This window comes from Marmota monax, unplaced genomic scaffold (genome assembly GCF_021218885.2).
Source record: "Marmota monax isolate L192 unplaced genomic scaffold, Marmota_monax_Labrador192_F-V1.1 WCK01_AAM20220418_F8-fsc00186, whole genome shotgun sequence".
In the NCBI taxonomy this organism is placed as follows: domain Eukaryota; kingdom Metazoa; phylum Chordata; class Mammalia; order Rodentia; family Sciuridae; genus Marmota; species Marmota monax.
Window position 1 is genome coordinate 2917789 of NW_026694725.1, and position 15745 is coordinate 2933533.

Sequence of the window (15745 nt, forward strand, 5' to 3'; positions counted from 1 at the left end):
ATAGCAATGAGTGGGAGATCAGGGAATTTGTAAAATGTCATGTTAGAGAGAGGGCAAGAGCACATGTGAGAGAAGCACACTACAATATGGGGCCAGTGTGGAGGTCCATCAGAGATTGGATCACAAATTCAAAGAGACTAGCAGGGTAATTTCACATTATAACAAGATACAGTACTTGTCGAATGATTCAGCAGTCCTTGCCTAGTCCAGTGCAGGCAGTGAAGTGTTAGGTAGTTGACTCAACTATTCTTCTCATTGACAGATAAAGTAGAAACCAGGGAATTGAGTGTACTTGAAGGGGGAGGATTATAATGGGACATCATGTTGTCTAATCAGGGTAAGAAGAACATGTGCAATACTGAGGAGAGTGGAAGAATGAAAAACTGATAAGGGAAAACATTAGCAATCTGCATGAGGATGAAATATCTGGAAAAGAAGCATAATGAATACGTGCCACACGGAGAAGAGGCAACAGTCAGAGAAGGAACAATGTAAGCAAGATCTCAAGCTGGACAGTTAGTGATGGTCAATAGTGTGGCCATCCAGGGAGATGGGATGTATGTGTAGTGCCTCCAAGGGATAAAGTCAGGAATGGAGGCCAGTATGTTATCTCAGTGGAGTGCAAGTTTCCTGGCAGCACCAGGAACAGGAGACAGAGGAGCCTAGTGAGCCTGGGATTGTAGCATTGCTGGATGAGGAGAAGCAACCAGGATGAAGAGTGACACCAGTTGAAGTGGTAGTTGGTACCACTTCATGGGACAAATTTTAAGCACGTGGACATGGAGAAAAAATAATATAAATTGTTGAAAATGACAAAAGAAAGCGGGAACATTTTTATTCTAAGATTTGACCCAGAAATATTCTTTTGAAAGGGAAGCACAGAGCCTCCAGATGATAAAGATATCATTGTTTTCACAGGACAGCCAGTTTTTTTTTTTTTTATCAGAACATTAAACTGAAGACACATTATAGGTCTTAAGAAATTGGAAGACAATAGCCTCCAATTTCCAACAGGCCCCATAGAATGTTTCCTGGGAGAGGGAAGAAGTCGTTCATTTGCAGTAGCATATGGATAAAGGCTCAGAGGAGGGAGTATCAACCAAGACGTCTGGGACGGTGAGGAGATGAATTCAATAAGAAAATAAGGGGCTACTAGGATCCTCATCTCACAGCAATTCCCCATAATGTGGCAGACAAGAAGATTAACAGACAGCTTTTCAACAGAATTTGTATTGGGGCCATGGAGAGGAACTGAACTCTTCTTATCCATCTAGATAATCAGGCATCACTCTCCCCAGCTTCTTCCTACTCTGTGCTTGATGGGATTTTATCACTATCTCAAGTCACCAGGCTTCTCACACCTCAGTATTTACACTGACCAAATGCTCTTATTACTGTCTTCATTTGACATCTACTTCCTTCAATGGACTCAACCTAAATGTGATTTCTCTTTTCCTAAAATTACCCATTTACACAGCACCTTCCACTTCTTTATGACACTCACATTTCTGGTTGGTGTGTGTCATCATGCTAGAGGATAAACTCCATGAGGACAGGGGGAGTATTTTCTTCTTGTCTCTCCTCCTCGTGCCTCGAATTAAGTTGCTAGAAGCAATTAACTCAATTACTTATCATCAAAAATCTGAACTGAGAGTTTGTCTGACTGATGTAGATGGCTGATGTCCATAAAAGTCCATGGGCTCAAAGATAACTGACTAGTACTGGATACCCCAAGTTTCCCTCACTCTCTTGAGAATATGGGGTGAATGAAGTGCTTACTCCTAATCTTAGTTTCCATATCTGGATTAAATGATCACTATAATACCTATGAGAGTTTGCTGAGAGTTTTAATCTTCATTACATGTAGAAAAAGAAAACACAATCTTAACACTATGACAGGACATAGCAAGTGATTTATATAATTGAGGTAAAATTCCTCACTCTACTAAGGAAATAGAGAATAATTATTTTAGCCTAAGACTGTTCTAGCCATTTGTTACACACTTTTTTACCTTTAGAGGGTAAGTTCATGCTTAATTTAATATGCATGACATTTTCCACATAAATGGCTGTCAGAACAGGTTTACTTAATTCTGTCATTGAAATAAGATTGTAAATTGAGGCTAAAATATTCTCTATTCAAATTTGTATCTCAGAAACTTATTTGAACTTATTCTCTTGGCTTGAAAGTATGAAAACAAAAACTTACAGAGTGAGGACACAGGAATAGGGAGTAAATCACCTGAACACATGATATAAGCTTCCTCCTTTGCAGAGCAAGATCTTTGTTTCCAGGGGTCAGAAGGACACTGCCAGAGAGAGGTGTCCGTTTTCCTACACTGGATTCCATCCACCCAACGTGGTCTAGAACCTTCTCTGAGAGGAACAGAAGTGTTGAGAGTCCCAGTGTCCCCACAGCCAAGCTGTCTGCAGATCACGGACAAGGTCACAGCTTCCATGGGGCTGTGGCAGATACTACCCCAGGTGTTGTTGTAGAAAACCTCCAGCCACCCAGCACACTCCTGGTCCTTGCTCACCAACCTGAGGGCCAGGAACTCTGAAACCAAGAGGAGGGAAACAGGACACAGTAAGAATTTAATGTTTAGTGCTGTTTTACTTTACCCCTATGTAGTGAGTCCTCACTGCTAACTTTGCTGATGAAATGCCCACCAGGTGGAAAGACAAAACATATATCCCTTGACCTGTTTTGATAACTTGTATGTATCTTTGTAATTCTATGACAATGGTATAGTGGAAAATGTACAGGCAGGAACACTGAAGTGGGCCTCTTGAGGGGAGGGAGGAAAAGCTACCTGACTAAATATCTGACACACCCTGGGAAAAGGGGTGTGGACAATGAGGTGGCAGAACAGTGAAGTCCCAGATATGTCAGTTCCTGATCCTGAAGCTTGTGAATAGGTTACCTTTTGAGGCAAAGGGGCTTTGCAAACAAGATCAAGATGAGGAATTTTTAATGGTGAGATTATTTTATATTATCTGGGATTAATTATGTCAGCTCAATCTAACATCTTTTATCTGTATACTTACAAGCAGACAATGGTTTCTGACTCTGATCATAGAAAGATATGAAGATTAAAAAATGGTCAGAAGTATGCAAGGTAGTTGACTTGAATAGTGAAGGTAAATACAGGTAATTTTTATATACTAAAAAGGCAAGGAAATGAGTCTTTGAAAAGCCTCCACTGAATGTAGCTCACTGACACCTCATTTATAGCTCAGGTGGACTAGGGTCAGACTTGAACTCATGTTGTTTTAAGCCACTAACTCTGTGGTAATTTATTATGGCAGCAATAGGAAACTAATACAGTGGGTCTCAGGATGTTGCACACACAGTAACTGAAGCATGAGGTCTGCAGTCAAATGAACACTGAAGAGAATGATTGTCAGGAGGCAGGGATGAGAAGGAAGGAGCAGAAACTCAGCTGCTGCACCAGGAAATGGAAGCACTTCATCTTTTCTGCTAGAGGGCCAGGGAGTGTGGGATGAGCCTCCTCCCCATCCACCCTGCCACTAATTTCCCATCCACTTTCGTAAGGCTCAGATACCATCCAGTATATGCTTCTGATTTCTCCTACCGGTACCCAGTGTGCACCACAGACCTGAGCAGATGACCCCAGCGTCTTCTTTGTGCCTGCAGTTGTGCTGCCCCCAGCCCTGGGAAGGGCACTGCCACACATGGGTCTCCTCTCCTGTGCAGTTCAGCTCATCCAGCCAGATGGGCCCTGATCCCTCTCCAAAGTGAGCAGAGATGGTAGCCTCTAGGGCCACTCCACAGCCCAGCTGTCTGCACACCACGTGGGCATCACTCAGGTCCCAGCTGTCATCACAGATGGAGCCCCAGGAGCCCAGCTGCTGGATCTCTACTCTCCCTGCACAGCGACTGCCCCCATCCACCAGGCGGAGCTGTCTGCTGTCTGAGGAGAGACAGGGTCATGTCAGTGGGCATTCACACAGGGAATGGGATACTTGCTCACCTGAGGCAAAGAGGCTTTGCAAACAAGATCAAGATGAGGAATTTTTAATGGTGAGATTATTTTATAATATTTGCTGGGATCCTTGCTCACCTGAGCAGTTGGTGATGTGCCCCTCTGAGGCTGCAGAGTCTGCTGGGTCAGACCAGGAGTCACTGCACTGGGGCAGCAACTCAGTCTGGTTACCTACAGATGGGAGTAGAGAGGATGAAACTGAATTAAGGTACATAATAATCTAGTGATGGCATCTGAAAGCTGTAGGACAAAATCAGTAATTTCCTATCTTCAGAACTGTTCTCATAATGGAGATTTCTGCTTCTGACTCTGACACTTTTTGGGCTATATGTCAAACACTCAGAGTGACTTTAGAAAAGTGACAATATGTTAATGCTTCTTGAGGACGTTGCACAGCTCCCGGGATAGCTAGATGTTAGCAGTCAAGTGAAGATAAAAGTAAAATGTGGGATTAGCTATTTTTTCCCTGGAGGTACTTGCCTATTCTAAGTTAGAAGGTAAAACTGAAAATCTCGCCATATTTGCCTGATTGCCTTGGCCATACACAAATATAATTCAGCTTGGATCAAAGAGGAGAAATCATGTTAAACAAGCAGGAAACTTGTTTTGTATTTTGCGAAAGAAAAAGGATTTTTGTCACAGGGATGGTGCCCAGTTACTCAAAATTTCACTTGTTTTTGTATAATGTGATCTACCTTAAATACATGGATCTACCTTAAGTACATGGAAGGTGCAAAATAAAATCCTTTGTGAAGGTTTTGTATAGTTTCTCAAGAAGCATATTGATCCAAAACACCACATGAAATAGAGTTTAGTAGACAACAAACAGGAACAATGAAAAAAATGGAAAAGATTTTTAGGTATTAATATTGGTGTTTACTTATAGGTGATCTAAATAATCATGTTTAATTGGTCTATTAAATGGCATGATGTGTATATTGGCAGAGAAATGATCACCAAAATATAGTAAAAATTTGCAAGTTAAAAAAATCAAGAGCTAAAAATAAGAACGCAAAGGTGAATCAAAAACATTAGATTATGACAGAATAGAAATTGAAAAGTACAAAAACACAGAAAAATACACAGAATAAAGCACAGAAATATAAGGATAGAAACCATAAACAGGGACTTGAGAGACATGGTGAGAGAACCTAACATTCCTATGTAATCTATAAGTTTTAGATATTTAAGGCCACTATAATAGTGCTAAAAGTACAACTTAGAGAATACACAATTTCAGATATTCAATACACATATAGCTTTAAAACATTTTCACAAAATTTTTGATGCTCTATATATTGACCTCTGGAGTCCATTTCTCCTTCCCTTGAATCTGGGCTGACCATTGTGGGCTGTCTATAAGCAATAGAATGTGGTGAAGCCAAAATGGCTTGACATAGAAGCCTAGCTCAGAAAGTCATAGCTCCTTCTCTTTGCTTTATGGCACATCTATTGTATAGAGACTATCATGTGGGAGAGACCATTTGCAGGTGGTTCTGTCAACAGCCCCCTGTTGAACTCCAAGCTACCAGACATATGAATAAACTATCCTGGATTCCCAGCTTGGTTAAGTCTTCAAGTGATCTCAGTTCCCTATGACATTCAAGGGTAACATTATGACAGATCCCAAGAGGCAACAGCCAAGAGGCATTCCCAAATTCATGAGTCAGGTAATGATGAGAAAAAAAATGAAATATATTTTTTATTTGTGTTGCTCTTCCTTTCTCTTTCTTTCTTGCTTTCATTCTTTCAAATACCTAACTTACAGAATAAGCATAGAATTTTTAAGGCTGCTAGAAACAAATGTCATATTACAATTAGAGGAAAACCAATTTGCATCTCAGTTGATTTCTCAAACCAGACCCAAAATCTAGGAGGTCTTGGAATAATATATATCAAGCCTTCACAGAAAAAGGATGTCAAACAAGAATACAATACCCAACAAAATTAAGCTTCATATTTGAAGATGAAAACAAAACCTTCCATGATAAATAAAATTTAAAAAAAATCACAACTAAAAATCCTCCACTACAGGACATTCTCAGAAAAATATTCCAGGAAGAAAAAAATGAAAAATAAAAGTGAAAATCAGCAAAGGGAGAAGGGGATAAACTAAATCAAATTAAAGTCCAGAAATAAAACAATATGACTGGGAATACAAATCATATCTCAATAATATATTTAAACATACATAGATTGGCATATTGGATTAAAATAACACAACCCAACAATATGCCTTCTCCAAGAGACTCACCACTCACGCAAAGACATTCACAGACCAAAAGTGAAAAGATGGGAAAAATTATATCATGTAAACAAGTAGGGATTTCTGTCCTCATATCAGGTAAAGTGAACTTCAAGTCAAACCCAATCAGAAGGCACAAAGAAAGACATTTCATACTGCTTAAGGGAATGATACATATGCAAGACATTGCAGTTATAAATATTTATGCCTCAAAAAAGGCAGAATCTATTCACATGAAACAAATTCTTCTCAACTTCAAAAAAGAAATAGATCACAATAGAATAATACTGAGTGAATTTAACATTCCTCTATCACTACTGGATAGATCCTCCAAAGAAAACCTAAAGAAACCATAGAACTAAATAATGTAATCAATAATTTAGACTTTAAAGGCAGATATAGAGTATTTCATCCATCAATGATTGGAGACACTGTCTTCTTAGCAGCACATTAATAATTCTCTAAAATAGACCATATTTTATGCCATAAAGCAACTCTTAGAAAATACAAAAAATTAGAGATAATTCCTTGCTTTCTATCTAGTCATAATAGAATGAAATTAGAAATCAATGATATAATTTAAAAAAGAGAAGCTACTTTAACATCAGAAGATTAAATAATGCACTACTGAATGACCAATTGATAGCAGAAGAAATCAAGGATTAAACAAAAAAATACTTAGGGGAAATGAAAATAATATCACAGCATATCAAAATCTCTGGGACACTATGAAGGCAGTACTAAGAGGAAATTTCATTGCATTGAACTCATTCAGTAAAAGAATATAAAGTAAAAAAAATAAGTAACCTAACATTAAATCTCAAAGCCTAGAAAAAGAAAAATAAATCAACACCAAATTCAGTAGAAGACAGGAAAAAATAAAAATTAGAGCTGAAATCAATAAAATGGAAGCAAAATAAATAATTCAAAAATTCACAAAAATGAAAAGTTGGTTCTTTGCAAAAATCAACATAATGATAAACCTTTAGCAACTAAGACAAAGAGAGAGAAAACAAAAATTACTAAAATTTGTGTTGAAAAAGAAATATCACTGGAATACAGTGATAATCAGAAAGCATTTGGAAAATTTATACTCAAAAAAATAGAAAATCTTGAAGACACTTAAAAATTGCTAGAGACATATGACCTATCCAAACTGAATCAGGAGGACATACACAATTTTAACAGATCAATTTCAAGCATTGAAATAGAAGTCACCATGAATAGCCCCAAAATCAAGAAAAGCCCAGGACCAGATAGATTCTCAGCCATGTGCTACAAGACCTTGTAAGAAAATGAATATCAGTTTAGAATACAGTAAACACCAATAGTCCTCAAATTATTCCATGAAATAGAAAAGAAGGGAATCCTTCCAAACTCATTCTATAAAGCTACTATCACACTGATGCCAAAAACAGATAAAGACACATTAAGGAAAGAAAACTTCAGATCAATATCCCTGATGAACATGGATACAAAAATTCTCATTAAAAGTCTGGCAAATCTCATACAAAAATATTAAAATTAGTGCACCATGATCAAGTGGGGTTCATCCCAGGGATGCAAGTTTCATTCAACATATGTAATCAATAAATATAATTCATCACATTGATAGACATAAAGACAAGTATTATATGATCATCTCAACAGATGCAGAAAAAGCACTTAACAAAACACACATGGTTTCATGTTCAAAACACTAGAAAAATTAGGGATAGTAGGAACATCCTCAACATTGAAAAAGTTCTATATGTTAAATCCAAGGCCAACATTATACTAAATGGGGAAATACTGAAAGCATTCCCTCAAAGAACTGGAACAAGACAAGAATGCCCTCTTTCACCACTTATATTCAACATTGTCCTTAGAATTCTAGCCAGGGCAATAAGACAGAAAAAAGAAATTGAATTGATACAAATAGGAAGGAAAGAACACAAACTATCCCTATTTGCTGATGACATGACCTATATTTATAAGATCCAAAAAATTCCACCAGAAAACTTCCAGAACTAATAAATTATTTCTGCAAAGTAGCAGGATATAAAATTAACACCCATAAATCAATTATGTTCCTATACATCAGTGGTGAATACATCAAAAGAAATTAGGAAAACTATGCCATTCATAATGGCCTCAAAATTTAAAATATTTGGGAATCTATATAACAAAAGAGATGAAAGACCTCTACAATGAAAACTACAGATCATTATAGAAAGAAATTAAAAAACAATTTAGAACATGGAAAGATCTTCCATGTTTATGGATAGCAGAATTAACATTGCCAAAATGGCCATACTCTCAATTGCTCTATACAGATTTAATGCAACTACCACTTAAAATTCCAATGGAATTCTTCATTGAAATAGAAAAATCAGTCATGAAATTCATTTGGAAAAATAATAGACCCAGAAGAGTCAAAGCAATCCTTAGCAATAAAAGTAAAGTGGGAGCCATCAAAATACCAGACCTTAAATTATACTACAGAGCTATAGTTACAAAGAGCATCTTGGTTTTGGCACCAAAACAGACAGGTAGACCAATGATACAGAGTAGAAGACACAGAGACAAACCCACATAAATGCAGTTAGCTCATACTAGACCAAGGTCCAAAAATATACACTGGAAAAAAGATAGCCTCTTCAAAAATGGTGTTGGGAAAACTGGAAATTCATATGTAGCAAAGTATAATGGAGCCCAAATCTCTCACCCTGCACAAAACTCAACTCAAAGTGGATCAAGGACTTAGGCTTGAGACCTTAAATCCTATGTCTAATAGAAGTAAAAGTAGGGCCAAATCTCCACCATGTCAGCTTCGAAACTATTTCCTTAACAAGACTTCTAAAGTTCAAGAAGTAAAATCAAGAAACCACAAGTGGGATAGACTCAAACTAAAATGCTTCTTCTCAGCAAGGAAACAATTAAAAATATGAAGAGAGAGCCTGCAGATTAGGAGAAAATCATTGTCACCTGCATTAATCTCCAAGATAGATAAAGATCTCAGAAATTTAACACACCCTCACCAAATAACACAATAGATAAATGGGCTAAGGTACTGAACAGACATTTCACAAAATAAAAAATACAATTGGTCAACAAATATACAAAAAGAATTCAACATCTCTAGTAGTTAGAGACATGCAAATTAAAATTACACTGAGATTTCATATCACTTCAGGTGTAATGGCAATTATCAAGAATACAAGTAACACACAATTAATTTTGGCAAGTATATGGGGAAAAGTATACTCATACAATGTGCTTATGCAAAGTGGTATAGAGATTCCTCAGAAAATTTAGAATGAAACCACAATTTGACTCAGTTTTCCCACTGCAGAGCATATACCTGAAGGACTAAAAATCAGTATGCTGTAGCTACACAACACATCAAAATTCATAGCAGCTCAACTGACAATAGCTAAGCTATGGAACCAACATAGATGTCTTTATACTATATATACTATATAAAATATGATATATATATATATATATATATATATATATATATATATACACATTGGAATATTACTCAACCATAAAGAAGAATGAAATTATGCCATTTGGCAGTAAATGATTGAACGGGTGATTATCATGCTAAGTGAAATAAGCCAATCACCAAAAAACAAAGGCTAAATGTTTTCTCTGATATGCAGGTGCTAATTCACAATAAAGTGTGTGGGAGCTAGGAAAGAATAGAGTTACTTTGGATTATACAGAGGAGAGTGAAAGGAGGGGAAGTTATATAAGTGTAGTAAGGATAGTAGAGTGAATCAGACATTATCACCCTATGTGCATTTATGATTACATGACTGGTGTAACTCTACACCATGTACAATCAGAGTGTTAGGATGGCCTTAGGCCTGAGCCTAAGCAACTCCATTTTAAAAACTCCAGTTTGAAACCTGCAGTTTCACCAGGCAACACCCGCAGATCCCTCCAGTACGGCCTCAAACAAGTTACTTCCTCTCACCCTGATAAACAGAGTGAAGCCCCTGGCAGGCTGTCCTCCCCTGATAAGAGGGGAAGGTGAGAAGATCAGGGTGGAGACCATCAGACCAGAGTAAATTATGTGACTGAGAAAACTGGTGGTAGCTGATAAAGACTGAAAGGGGGGTCACCCCCCCAAATTTTAGTATAAATAATAGAGCAAATGAATAGGAATTCAGCCAACTGAAACAAGAATGCACTCCAGCTGGAGAGCCTGATGAGGATCTGACATTCCATCACTTGTCATCATTTCCTGAGCCTCTGTGTGATCCTCTCTGCTCTCAAACTTTACCGCCTTTTCTGGACCTTGGTGAGAGCCGCAACTTCTCCCTACAACCCTCTCCTCAACCGGTCGTCCACTCCAATCCAGGAAAAGCCTGCCTTGGTTCTGGACCTGGTCATCGTGGTCTGAGTGAGTGTGCATCTACTGGACATAAAGCCTAAGGCTTAAGACATTTTGACTTAGCATGCAGAGGAAATGTCTCTCATTAGCCTATCATGATTAGGTGTGTTTTGCAGTGCTTAGAATTAATCTAGAATAGTTTGCTGTGCATTGATTATGTCTATTGTAGTGCCTAGCATTAAGTATTGTTGTTTGCTTGATTAAGAACCTATAGAGTGAAATTGTATTGAGTACTTTTAGTGAATAAAGCATTGAAAGGGGCAGAAGCACGTGAACATTTTTTATTTCTCCCCTCGACTGCATATGTCACAATTTTGCCCCCTCGCAACAGAGAGGAATGAGAATTTATACTCCAGATATGTATAATACATCAAAATACATTCTACTATAATGCAGAGTTAGTAAGAAAAATAAAAATAATAATAAAAGTGTTTGAAGCAAATGTGGTAGTAAAAGTTTAAGATTTGAGATAACTTTGCAGAACAAAATGTGTGTTCCTTATCTTACTCTGTTTTTCTGTGTGCTTAAATTATATAGGTAATAATAAACTTTTAGCCTTTGTCAATCAAAAAAATTCCTCTGAATAACATTTGACAGGGTCTGACAAATGAATGATCACCAAGAAGAATCATATTACACAAAGGAATGTCTCTTATTTCTATTCTGCTCTCCATGCTGTCTGAACTTAGAGACATGTCACTCAAGTACCAGTCAGCACTGACCTTTCTTACCTGAGCAGACCACAGAGGCTGTGTTTCCATGGGCACAGGCAGGAACACCCAGGGCAGTCAGAGGGCAATTCCACAGGAAGGACTCAGATCCTGAGCAGTGGAATCGGTCTCTCCAGATCTCATCTCCTCCTTCCACAAAGTACTCTCCCTTTGGGGTGGAGATGGCGACTCCACAGCCCAGCTGACGGCAAACTACATTGGCATTGGCCATATTCCAGTGGGAGGCACAGAGTGTTCTCCAGCCTCCAGAGGTCTTCATCTCCACTTGACCCTCACACTGAGAGCTGCCATTTTTCATGAGCCTGACTTCTGTGTACTCTGGCAGGAGAAGACAGGATTTCAGTAACATCTCACGTTTGTTACCACATCAGAGTGTGCAAAAAGGTTAAAGTCCTGATGTGGGTCTCACCTGAGCAGACAACTTGCACAACCCCTCTGTGGGGGCAGCTGCCTGCAGGACAGGGCACTCTGGGGCAGAACCAGAGCTCAGGCTCCCATCCCTTACACTGGAACTCTTCAGCCCAGACCAGTTCACTGGCCACTCTGAGGGGCAGGTCCAAGAGAAAAGATGCTGCCTTGCCACACCCCAGCTCTGCACAGATGACCTGGGCAGTGGGTAATGTGAAATTCCCATAAGATACTGGAGTCCATCCTCCTCCAGAATTCACTTCCACTCGCCCAGAGCAAGGTCCACCTCCTCCATCCAAACGCACAAATCCTGTGGAAGAACATAACCGTTACAATGGTTTGGAATTGGGAGCTACATGTCTCAGGAAAGCTGTGAAATATATATATATATATTTGTATATAGCTGTCAAATATATATATATATATATATATTTGACAAATATATATATATTTGTATATAATATGAACATATTATTCTATGTATTACAATATACCTGTGTGTTTGTCTGTCTCTGTATGTGTCAGTCTACCTCCTTTTTAATAAGCCCTATCCCCTGAATTTGAACTCACTGTAGAAAAAGAGTAGGATTAACTTTTCACTCTTTTATCCTCAGAAACTTTCAGTTCACAAATAATCATTACAACTAAGTTAACATTTGTTAAAAAATGGAAAAATTCAAAATGTATCAAAAATGACAATTTATATTAATTTCCCACTTAGAGATGAGAAAATATCCCACTAAATAGTGTGAGACAGAGATGGAAAGTAGGTTATGGTGACTAAGATAATCTGGCTTCTTTGCACCACCCTTCCCATTAAATAAAACAGAGAATTTAGAAGTAAGATAAACTGGGCAAGGTGGTGTATGCCTATAATCCCAGTGTCTCTGGAGGCTGAGCCAGGAGGATCTCAAGTTCAAAGCAGCCTTAGTAATGGCAAGGTGCTAAGCTACTAATTGGTCAGTCTGTTTCTTTCTAAATAAAATACAAAAAGGGCTGGGGATGTGGCTCAGTGATTGAGTGCCCGTGAGTTCAATCTCTAGTACCTCTCCACCCCCAATAAGAAGTAGGATCAGAAGTTGTCAAGATGTTTGAAGATGCTTATTTGCCTTTTTGTTTTGTTTCAAGGGATCATTCTGTTTCTAATAAGCAGAATTGGAAGAAGCCATTAGACATCTATTGAAGTTGATCAGGAAGTGATTTTGAATATTTATTCCGAACTTTGGGGCAAAATCTGACTACAGATATGCAATTGTAATGTAATTGTAGGTTGATGTCCTGAAGAAGGGAATCCTTTCTCTGAAAAATAACATGTTCGATAATTTTTCTTTTCAAAGTAAGTCATCAAAATGGAATTTACCCAGTGTGGGTAAAAATGCCTCCAATGGGAAAGGATAAAAATTCAGCAGAGAGGTCTTCAAAGGAGACACAATCTGAACTTTCCTCTTAGGCCTGATATAGGAGAAAGGTGTACAAAGACAATATTAAGAGTCTGCTTTCCTGTTTTGTTATTCACAACACTAGCATGTTTTCAGAATTTGTCACTTTCCAGATGTGTTTCTAGGTGCTGTGTTTGTATATTTAAAGAAAATAATGTCATCATCTTTGTAGAGCTTTACATCCAGTGGGGAGAAACCCAGTTTTAAGCCATTTGATGTTTGTGAGTCACTGGGTGAAAAAGGAATAAAAATTGCATCTGCAGAAAACTATTGATTTATATGAATCATTCTCACTTGAGTAAATTAAAAATTGCATCCATTTATATCCTTGTCTGATCTTTTGCTCCATAGACACATTGTTCCTCTGAGCCTTTTTCAGGTTTCTTCTGAGAGTATCATCCAATAGACCTTTTCTTCCTCTATTCCAATCTTCTCAATACCTCAGCTTTGAGTCACTCTTGCAAATCATTTTCCTCCTGAAATGAGGAATGTACTGAGGAGTGTACTGAATTCACACAATGTACACAGGTTGCCCTTCCTACACCAGGGTCTTAAGTATAGCTAAGGTAATTCTTATGTGCTCTTTGTCAATCTTTGAAGGCTATCCCCCAGATCCTGTAAGCTTCTTCTGTATTCTTCAGAAAATTCCCATGCATGTTATGTCAAATGAAAAGATTTAATTCACTTTTTATGGCTAAATAGTATCCCATTGTATTTCATTTATTTGTCCATTTATCAGCTAATGGGCATTTAGATTATTTCCATTTCTTAGCTACTATGAATAGTGCTGCCAGAAACATGGGAGTCCAGATGTCTCTTTAACATGGTGATTTCCCACTTCCTTTGGACATATGCTGAGCATTGGGATTGCTGTATCATATGGTAATTTGTGGGCACTGGATGTTTGATAATGTCTTTGTACCTCCCTTATTTCTGAAGGATAGAATTTCTGGATTCAATATTCTTGATTTGCAGGATTTTCTTCAGATTTATGAAAATCTCATGGCACTCACTTCTGACCTATATGTTTACTGCTGAGAAGTCTGCCATCAGGTGAATTGGAACTGCTTATATATGTTATTTCTTTTTTTCTCTCTTGATGTCTGAGAGTCTTTATCTTTCATCTTTGAGAGCTGTATTATAATTTATATTGATAAGAATCTGAGGCTCCCAGTCACAACTGCTCAACTAATTTTTCACTGTCATGCAAACACTCAACTATCTCCATGTTACGCTGCTGGGGGTTGAGGAGGAATGAGGTAGGTGACCACCAATGCTGCAAATGTCCATTTGTCTGTTGTCACATCCTAAAGCCACAGCCTGCCAAGGACTTGGGAGGGACAAAGAAACTAAATACTATGAGCTGCCTACTGCTGAGGTGGACTCAAGTCTCCAAATTCTTGCAACCAGCCACAGGTGCTGCAGGCTCTTCTTGACTCTGTCCCACCAGCACAGAGGTTGCTTTGTTATCTCCCCTTCTACATTTGAGACCTCTAATTCTTACTTGGTGCTGGGTATGATCATGGTGGGCCTGGACTGAACTTCAAGACAAACTCCTATGCCAACACTCTGCCTGGTCCTCTAAGGAGTCTTGCTTTCTCTGATTCTGCTAGAGGTTGGAATAGTTGTGGTGGAGACAGTCTCTTTGCTGCCCAACTGAACACAGTTCCAGAGTCTCAGTGTAAGGTTACTGGCAAGGGGACAGTATTGTTGGGCTCTGTCAGGCACCAAGTTTCACTATGGCAGGCCTAATCCTGGGTTTCAAGTGTAAGGTCTGGGTTTAATTCCCTTTCCATTTCCCAAGAATGCATTTCCCTTCATGTTGGGCTGCTTGAGGTTGGGAAATGGGCAAGTCTTATCTTCCTTCCTTCTTCAATGTGTCTTTTCTTTTTATTGTAGTAAAAGCAGGCACTCATCTAGGTTATTGTCTCTTATGAAGCCAGTTTGGTGTGTGAATAACAATTAATATGGTGCATTTGTGGGAGATCATTGAACAACCATCCCGGTTCTAGTCCTAAACTATATAACATCTTACTATAATACATATGCATTAATATTTTATTACATCTAACATTAATCTGCCAGCACAGAGTTAAATCCATATCCCAAGTATAAGTTTATTGCTTTGAAAAAGAAATGTAGAAAGAATCTATTGTAGTGATGATGGAAGGGATATCTGTGACTCAGAACATTTCATAGTTCTCTGGCCCTTCCTACCAATGAATTGATAATTCTGATGTCTAAATCTGGAAAGAAGAATTGCAAGTTTGCAGTAATCCATAATTCCCCTGTGATGTGTTTAATCCCATCCCTGTGCCCATACACCTACTAACCCAGTGCAAAACTGTTTCTGGCTATACATATATAAACACTTAATTCAACTGAAAAAAAGTGAGCCCCATTCTTGTCTGTCTTTTGAAAAGATTATATGCATGGTAATTTATAGGTAACCATACAAATAGTAAATCATAGAACCAGAATTATGAAGATGATTTTATGTGGAATAATTCTATAAAGAAACCTTATCT

General features: G+C 38.1%; 1 protein-coding gene across 1 annotated transcript in view; it reads right to left on the minus strand.

Annotated features, from left to right (window-relative positions):
- The window catches only part of LOC124078962 (deleted in malignant brain tumors 1 protein-like), a 198164-nt gene that overhangs the window by 13889 nt on the left and 168530 nt on the right, over positions 1–15745 (minus strand). The window contains 5 exon segments of the mRNA XM_058572557.1: positions 2243–2557; positions 3621–3935; positions 4086–4178; positions 11371–11688; positions 11780–12088. Of these exon segments, the coding sequence (XP_058428540.1) occupies positions 2243–2557; positions 3621–3935; positions 4086–4178; positions 11371–11688; positions 11780–12088 (1350 nt within the window).